The sequence below is a fragment of the Camelus dromedarius genome, chromosome 17, assembly GCF_036321535.1.
Source record: "Camelus dromedarius isolate mCamDro1 chromosome 17, mCamDro1.pat, whole genome shotgun sequence".
Lineage (NCBI taxonomy): Eukaryota > Metazoa > Chordata > Mammalia > Artiodactyla > Camelidae > Camelus > Camelus dromedarius.
This window is the reverse complement of record NC_087452.1, coordinates 36,086,051-36,095,339: the sequence shown is the minus strand read 5'-3', so window position 1 is coordinate 36,095,339 and position 9,289 is coordinate 36,086,051. Positions and strand designations below refer to the sequence as shown.

At 44.4% G+C, this 9,289-nt stretch overlaps 1 protein-coding gene across 1 annotated transcript; it reads left to right on the top strand.

Annotated features, from left to right (window-relative positions):
* The first annotated feature begins 5,699 nt into the window (after window positions 1-5,699).
* On the top strand, window positions 5,700-8,781 carry LOC105103475 (C-C chemokine receptor type 5). Its single transcript, XM_010997075.3, has 2 exons — window positions 5,700-5,852; window positions 7,398-8,781. Exon 2 carries the CDS (start codon window positions 7,409-7,411, stop codon window positions 8,465-8,467), a length of 1,059 nt encoding a protein of 352 aa, XP_010995377.1. The 5' UTR covers window positions 5,700-5,852; window positions 7,398-7,408; the 3' UTR covers window positions 8,468-8,781.
* Window positions 8,782-9,289: the final 508 nt, after the last annotated feature.

Below are 9,289 nucleotides of genomic sequence, written 5' to 3'. Positions count from 1 at the left end.
ACAGTAATAACAGCTACAGTGAGATTTTATTGTCACCAAAGTAACTGCCACTTAAAAGCTGACAACTATCTCCATTTCTAGAAGTGGAAACCTCAAGTATCCTTTATTCCAAGGAGAACTTTTGAGTGGGCTGTTTGAGTTAAGCAGATGTAAGGAAAGATGATCATTCCAGGGCATAGGTATCTTAAGATTTTCAGTGGAGCTGGGGGTTTGTCCACCCCATACCATCCTCCTTAATCTGTGGCAGCTGGGGCAGTTTGAGCATTTTTCAGAGAGGCCCTGCAGCCTCCTGGGAGTGAGCCATCAAGACTCCATCTTTCCACTTTCGCTTTTCCTCATGATTAAAATTTCCCTGACAAATTGAAATGGCCTCAGGTGAGATTAGCCAGCAGCAAAGGCCACCAAGGGTCACCCAGAGGAAACTCACCATGAGAGAAGAGGCACCTGGGCTGGTGAGCTGACCTCCATAAAGCAGCCCATGAATTTAGTGGAGGGCTGGCCCTGGATATGGTGAGTGACTGAGGTTGGAAATTTCTCCAGATGCCACTACTAAAGCACCATGCTTATAACTTGATGTCCTTGAGACATCCTTGCTGCCTCACTGCCACACCCTGTGTCTCCACCATCACCTGTTTCCAATCTCCTCTTCTTAGTTCAGCTGGTTTGCTGCCCAGTGGATCCCCACACCCAAGAATGAGATGCTGGCCCTCCTTTTTGCAAGCCCCCATTACTCACATGATTCTTTCAGAGGCCCCTCCTTTGGCTTTGGGGAGAAGAAACCCATCCTCCTTCCCATCAATCCCACCCACTTCTACAACCTCTTCCTGCCCAAACTTGTTTCCTTATACAGAGGGGTTGAGAGGGGTTGTCATGGTGACTGGGGGCACAGGGCTGATTCTGTCAGTCTTAGTAAGCCCTGGAGGAGGTGTATGATCCCAGGTGTCAGTGGTTTTTTGAAGAACTGCAGGGTACTTAACACCTCTTTGCCCTCAGCCTCAGGCCATAGTTACCAGTTCTGGGGCAACAGAAAAAGTCCTACATAATATCCTGTTATTATGCAGAGAGCTGAACACAGAGCTGCAGGTGTGACCTGACCCACTGACAATCACAGCAGGTCTAGTATATACCTTAATCAGTACATTAGACTTCTGTTACTGCACATAGGGTGGCATTAGCCCCATGTTTAGGCACTGATCTGAAAGAAATTCCCAAAATGCATAGAGCAGACTTCCCAGTCGAGTTAAGGGGTTTATACCAAGTGTGGACATAGCTAATAAAGTGATGAGGTGGACAGCCTGTAAGTCTCTACTTGGTTAGAAGATTTGCACTGGGCATGGGGAACATGGTACATGGGCTGAGGAAAGGGGTCATACTGGCAAGTGTCTAATGGACAGACCCAGCAAGAGTAGAGAGGACAGCATGAAGGCCTCCCAGATCTGCTCACCATGAAAGGTGTCTGGAGCGGAAGGTGAAGGGGCTCCGGGAGTCACTGGACTTCAACATCACTGCTGAGGCACACGGGTGGCAAAACGTGACAGTGGCAGGGAGGAGAAATTCTTCCTATTTCTTTGAGGACCATGGGGATTCTCTGGCTCTCCTGGTGAAGGTGGCTTTGGGGACACTGGGAGCTTCCTCCATGGTGGAGATATCAGAGCACTTACAGCAACACTTAAAACATGCTGTCTATGTTAGTGAACCATGGAAAGGGCTCAACCAACTAATAGCAAAGTTCTGTCACATAGTTACGGCATTCTGTTGCACAGAAGAAGCCAGACAGAAAGAGAATAGCATCTGTGATTCCATTTATATGAAGTTAAAGAAGAGGCACATCTAATCCATGCATAGAAGTCAGAGTGGCCCTTTCCTCTGGGTGGGGTGCAAGGGCGCCTTCTGGGGTGATAGGGCTAACTCCCTATCCTCTGGATCTGGATGGTGGTTGTATGGGTGTATGTGTATCAAAACTTCACCAAGCTCTACACCTAGGATTAGTAAACTCTGCTGCATGCAAGTTGTACCCCAATAAAAATAATAATCGAAGAGCTGCATTTATAAAGAATTTTTAATAAGGACCCCATAAATAATTTATGAGGACATGCCTATACTATTATCTTTGGCAAAAAAAAAAAAAGAGTAGCAAACAGAACTAGCATATGTTTGAGAACAACTAATCAAAAAGTATGCATGGTAAAAGGTCTGGACTGAAACACATCCTGTTTTGAGATTGTGACAATATGTCTAATTTTTTTCCTACTTCCTATTTTTCTGTTTTTCCTAACTTCGTACAAGCATGTACTGGTTTTAGAATTAGACATTTGTTTTAAAAACTAAAAGATTAATTCACTAATTTTACAGCCCATCTCAATGCTAATTGGCCCAGAGTTGGTGTGAGTCCCTGTATGTTCACATGAGCTGCTATGTGGCAGGGTGTCAGCTCACTGTGCTCAAGCAGTTAGCCTTTTGAACCCAAGGAGAAGACTCAATCGTCCTCCCCATCCTGAGGATGATACTCTGAGTTGTGGTCCAGACATGGCACAGGCAAGGAGAGAGAAGCAGCTCTTAGAACTTGAGTGCAATGACTAGAAGTGAAGCAGCTGCTGAAAGGCTGGCCAGCACCCCACAAGGAGGGCTGGCATGAGACACCATCCAATATGGGCACTGAGCCTAGAGTGGCAAACCAGTCAAAAGATCATCTCTCATGGGGAGTCTGAATGCTGTATATATCAGAACCAGAGCCCTGCAAACTGGGAAACTAGGAGGGCCAAAGGAAAAAGAGAAGCAGAGACCACAAAACTAAGACACAGGGTAATAATAAACCACTGGTTTGTCGTTGCTGTTGTATCCAGATCAATGTTTCATTGATTAAATGCTGAAGACATTGCCATGGGTCCTCATTCCCTTGTGCATCCTTAGGATGAATGCCTATCCTGAGAGGTGACCTGAACATACCCATAAAAGGGGGTCATGCACCCTGCTAAGCTGTGCTTCCTTGTTTCAGCCTGGGAATCGTCACCCTATATTGCCCAAATGTGTATTTTACCCATGTACCAACTTGGACCAATACACCACAGACCAAGTTGGCCATGAAGTCATTTTGTATATAAGTGGGGTGCTCCCTTGGGACCCCCAGGTCTAGCACATTATTTGACAAATGGGGAAATGGAAGAACAGAGAAGGGAAGTATCTCGTCAAGGGCACACAGCGAGTCAGCAGCACAGTCTGAGTGACTCCGAGCCTGCTCCACTACTCCACGCTGCCCTCTGGGGGTGAGCATCCCTCAAATCCTCAGCCTCCCTGATAACAGACCCATAGAACACGGGGCAAAGCCCCAGCTCGGTGCGGTGAAGTACATACCAACCACTGCCACACCCAGAAATGTAACGTTTGTCCAGCAGTATCTGAGAGTTCTACTGAGTGTATCATCAGTGAACACAAAGCTTCTCTTCAATGAGCCAAATCTATATTTATGTTACCTATTTCCTGTGAAATTTTATACTTACTTACTTGTTACTCATTTTATACTCTTTTCATACTCTTCCTCAAGCATACTTTTTTTTGTCACTGCTTAACTAGCCCACAGAGGGCAGGGACCCACAAAAGGCTCTATACTGGTTCTGTCATTTGATCTTGACCACTGATCTGTTGAGTAGTTTTGTGTTGGGGGGGTTGCCCACATTTTACAGATAAGGAAACTAAGGCCTGGAGAGTTTCAGTAACTTGTTCAAATCAAGTAGTAAAGAATGAAGCTAGGGGTTAAATTCAACCACATGTCTACAGAGTCCAGTTCTCAAACACACACAGGATGAACTTGAACATCCTCCTCATGATTCACTGTCCTGGTTGTCATTACCAGTTGCTTTTCTGACTTTCCCTAGCAGACATCCCCCCACCCCTCCTCAAAGCACCAGTCATCAGCTTCTTCTCTCTCAGCTTCTAGTTTGATGATACTAATCTACTCAAGACAAGGACCCCAGGGAACCAATTTTGTTAGAATTTTGTATAACAAATCTCTCTAAGAAAGGATCCTGAATGAGGAATTAAGGATCTGATGTTTATTAAGTGTATGTGATGTGTTAATTCTGGACACAGATGACTCATGTAATCCTCCCAATCAACCCATGAAGCAACTACAGTTATTCAGCCCATCCCACAGATGAGAAAGCTGAGAGCAGGGCCAGGCAATCTGACTGCAGGAGTCACTGGCTCAGCCCTATGTTTGGCGACTTCCATAGATCTGGGGTCTCCTCAAATCATTTCTTATTCTGTGGTGTAGGAAACAGAAGCCCCCAGAGGGTGCTCTTGGGGCACAGGGCTGGCTTTGCACTGTGTTCTCAGTTCTGTTGTCGACAATTGAGGTTGTTTTTTTTTTTTAACATTTTTTATTGATTTATAATCATTTTACAATGTTGTGTTAAATTCCAGTATACAGCACAATTTTTCAGTTATACATGAACATATATATATTCATTGTCACATTTTTTTCTCTGTGAGCTACCATAAGATCTTGTGTGTATTTCCCTGTGCTATACAGTATAATCTTGTTTATCTATTCTACAATTTTGAAATCCCGTCTATCCCTTCCCACCCTCCACCCCCTTGGCAACCACAAGTTTGTATTATATGTCTATGAGTCTATTTCTGTTTTGTATTTATGCTTTTGTTTTTGTTTTTTAGATTCCACATATGAGCGCTCTCATATGGTATTTTTCTTTCTCTTTCTGGCTTACTTCACTTAGAATGACATTCTTCAGGAGCATCCATGTTGCTGCAAATGGTGTTATGTTGCCAGTTTTTATGGCTGAGTAGTATTTCTGGCTAAAGAAGACGTGGTATATTTATACAAGACAATTGAGGTTTTTAGATAAGTAACCAACCACCATGAAAGCTTGGTATGACTGCACACAGTATTGTCATAGAATCCTGAACTTGACCCTGTTCTGCCATTGGTTGTCTGTTTGACGTTGAAAAATTCGCACAGAAATTCCAGATAGACTGCGTCCTTGGGGTGAAGGACTCTGCTGCCTATATCCCTGGCAAGGTACAGGCACTCACAAATGCCTGCTAGTTTGTGGAGGGCTGCAAAATGCTGAATAGGGAGAGTGAAAATTCTCAGTGACGTGCCCCTAGGATACTTGATCCAGAGAAAGATGAGCAACGTGTTTAGCTCACAGGTGAACCTCTAATTAAAAACCCTTAAGCAACCAGTTATTTTAGTTTGCAGAGGGAAATAGTATTTGGGTGGTAAGCATATGTGTGTGAGTTGTGGCAGGCAAAGGGGGTGGGAAGAGAGCAGACAAAGGGGAACACGGGGTTAATGTGAGGGGTTCTCTTCCCTTTAAAGCTGGTTTCAGATGGCTTTCATGAAAGACAAACTGTAAGGGAATCAGAATTTCTCACGCTGTTAGCCTCCCCATCAATAAGCCCTGCAGTCTTGTACAAATCATCTGCATCTTGGACAGCAGTTTCTTTCAAGAAAGTGAGGGCTTTTGACTAGATGGAAATGAATGTTCACTGAGTTCTAAAACCATTCAATTCTTTCTGTTTTCTAACAGACTGTGTAGTGGAATAAGCTGACAACCAGAAAGAAATTGTGTAATCAGGGAAGCCCATGAATAAACTTTCAGAGCAGACATCTATTTTCTGGTCTATTTTAAGCTCAATTTTGTCTTTTTTTTTTTTAAAGGGCTGCTCTCTGATGGTTTTTTGCCCTGCAAAATACTTATTCATTAAAACCCCGCCCCTGTCTCAGAAGAAGCTGTGCATTTCCTACTTTTATGCTGTCTATATGCTTGATTTGCGCAGCTCAGCTGGTCAGAGGAGCTGAGACATCCGTTCCCCTACAAGAATCTCTCCCGGTAAGTCAGCTCTCAGCTACTTTGCCTATTACTTAGCTCAGCTTGTGTGATGAGCAAAAGCCTTTACAGGAAACCATAAGAGACATTAGAAAAACACCAGGTGCTCACTGAAGTATCTTAAACTGTATTTTTGAAGATAAGGAAAAAGTTAGAATTTAGAATGAGTTTCAGACTGTGATAACATCAGAGATAAAAAACACGATTATGAATGAAAGATTTTAAAGGGAGCCATATTACTTTAAAAAAAAATCCTTGTCTTTCAAAAGAAAGATCTTCAGAGAGATGATGATTATTGGCCAAAACACTGACAGAGATTATCTTCTGGTAAGGAGAACTAAAACCTCCTCAGTGGGATGCCCTCCGAACATGCACCCAACCAGAAGTTGTGTCAGTCTCGTTCTTTTCTTTTTTCCTTTTTTTTCCAAGAAAAGAGGGAAGCTTGAAAATTGTCTGAATCAATATCAAATTACAAATATTAAATCAAGTTTCACAGCACACTTAGTGTAAGGATTCTTTTTCTGGCTCAGGATTTAAAGATGAGATTTTCCATGTGCTTCTCTCAGCTGCCTCGTCTGAGGTACTGGGAGCTTGAGACTCATAAGGATTAATTAGAGAAAATTCTCAATCAAGCAATGGAACTTAAGCAGACCAGACAAGTCAGTGAGTTGTGGCGAGACTGAGCTAACCCAGGATGTATGATAGTAGATGAAACACTGTCCAACTGGCCACTTCTTGTGTATGTATAGGAGCTCTTAATCCTACCAACTCAGAAACTAGAAACACAAACTGCAGAGAAAATGTGAGAATGGCAGTCTGGATTTTACAATTGGCTGCTGGCTCCTATGACCTTCTCGGGGGATTTGGGCATCAGCCTGTTTCATTCTGACTACACCAAGGCACCAGGCTGATGGTCCCACTTTTCGTTCTTTTACCAAGGAGTGAAAGACGGGATGCCATAGCAGATAAGCATGCAGGCTGCCTGCGTTCAAAATCAGTTGCTTCCTAGCTGTATGTCTTTGGGAAAGCTACTCATCCTCTCTGTGCTTTGAGGTCCTTATTTGCAAAATGGGGACAATAACATGACCTGCCTCATTGGGTCATCTTGAGGATTAACTGAATGAACGGAAGTGAAGCTCAGAACAGTGCTTGGCAGGCGGAGTGCCCTTGGAAACTGCCCGTTATTTCCAGCACGCTTGTGATGATGCTCTGTGTAAGCTAACTCCAGCTTCAGAACAGACTGTAAGACAGTGTCAGACGGCGCCTGACATGGTTTCTGGGCATTGTTATCATAGCTTCATTCACTCCACGTGGCTACACAACACCAGATTTTACTTGGTGAGATGATCTGGTGACCAGAGAAGCTAGCAGCAAACCATCCCTTACCACAAAAGTTCACCATTTGACCAAAAAAGGAAATTCAGTTAAATGTAGAAATCTATGTATCAGTTTTTAAAACCTACTGATGTCTAAGATGGTTTATATTCATGGTGGACTGATAAGTACATTCTAGGACTTTATTAAAAGTCTCTTTCTCTTTATTCACAGGGTGGAGCAAAATGGATTATCAAACATCAAGTCCCTTCTATGACATTGATTATGGGATATCAGAGCCCTGCCAAAAAATTGACGTGAGAGAAATTGCAGCCCAGCTCCTGCCCCCACTCTACTCGCTGGTGTTCATCTTTGGTTTTGTGGGCAACTTGCTGGTCGTCCTCATCCTGATAAACTGCAAAAAGCTGAAGAGCATGACTGACATCTACCTGCTCAACCTGGCCGTCTCTGACCTGATTTTCCTCCTCACCATCCCATTCTGGGCTCACTATGCTGCTGACCAGTGGGTCTTTGGGAATGCGATGTGTAAATTTTTCACAGGGCTGTATCACATTGGTTATTTTGGCGGAATCTTCTTCATCATCCTCTTGACAATTGATAGGTACTTGGCTATCGTCCATGCTGTGTTTGCTTTAAAAGCCAGGACGGTCACGTTTGGAGTGGTGACAAGTGGGGTCACCTGGGTGGTGGCTGTGTTTGCCTCTCTACCAGGAATCATCTTCACCAAATCCCAAAAAGAGGGCTATCGCTATACATGCAGCCCCCATTTTCCATCCAGTCAGTATCATTTCTGGAAGAATTTCCAAACATTAAAGATGGTCATCTTGGGCCTGGTCCTGCCACTGCTTGTCATGGTCATCTGCTACTCAGGAATCCTTAAAACCCTGCTTCGGTGTCGCAACGAGAAGAAGAGGCACAAGGCCATGAGGCTCATCTTCGCCATCATGATCGTCTACTTTCTCTTTTGGGCTCCCTACAACATCGTCCTCCTCCTGAGCACCTTTCAGGAATCCTTTGGTCTGAATAACTGCAGTGGCTCTAATAGACTGGACCAAGCCATGCAGGTGACAGAGACCCTGGGGATGACGCACTGCTGCATCAACCCCATCATCTATGCCTTCGTCGGGGAGAAGTTCAGAAAGTACCTGTTAGGGTTCTTCCGAAAGCACATCGCCAGACGCTTCTGCAAAAGCTGTCCCATCTTCCAGGGAGAGGCTCCAGAGCGAGCGAGCTCCGTTTATACACGATCCACTGGGGAGCAGGAAATCTCTGTTGGCTTGTGACCTGACTTGGTTTTCATGTGCAGACTAAGGGTGGGAGCAATTCGTCTAAAGAGGAACTCACTGTCACAGAGGGCCTGAGTTTCATCCATCAATTTGGCATCTGCTCTAAGAGTATTAGGTATTTTAAGCCCACCAATTCTAGAAAGCCAAATCAGAACATGTTGATGAGATGGCAACCTTCTCACCTCCCCTCCACATACATAGGCTTATTGGCAAACTCTCCCTTCACTGCAAAAGTCCAATTAAAAATAAATCTTCAGGGAATTGTTAATTCCTGAATTTGGAGTTTGGTTACCTGAATGGGAATAACAAAATCAATTGAGAAAAGTATTGTATTATTTCCTTACAACCTGGATGTTTCTGTTTAAGGGAACATCTAGGTTACAAATGTGCTTAAAATAGGCTCTTCTCTTGCCGTGAGGAGAAAAGACATGCCTAAGATCAGTTAAGAAATGACACCTTCTGTGTGGGATCTCCCCTCCAAGGTGTGGTTCTGCAGATGTTCACACCAGCAGAGAGCCCTGTGGCCTGGCGAGAGCTGGGAAGGCTTCTTCACAAAGAAACGATTTGAGGTGGATCGACCATTGGTGGAGAGGGAAGCTGAGCTCCAGGCTGCAGGCACTGCACGGGCAAAGCCTGGCTGTGGGGAGATGTGCAGCTGGTTGTGGCAGCCCTTGGGGAGGAAGAACAAGGCTGGAATGTGAGGAACCTGGACAACACTGCTCATCAAAGTCTCATAGCTGAGCAGGGAGCCCTGGCCAGTGTTGCAGAAGGCTCCTTTCTTGGCCAAAGTATGATCTGCAAAGGTGAGCATTCAGGGGA

Bases quoted from the DNA above. Each gene is read 5' to 3' on its own strand.
- LOC105103475 (XM_010997075.3), top strand. From the start codon at position 7,409: ATGGATTATCAAACATCAAGTCCCTTCTATGACATTGATTATGGGATA.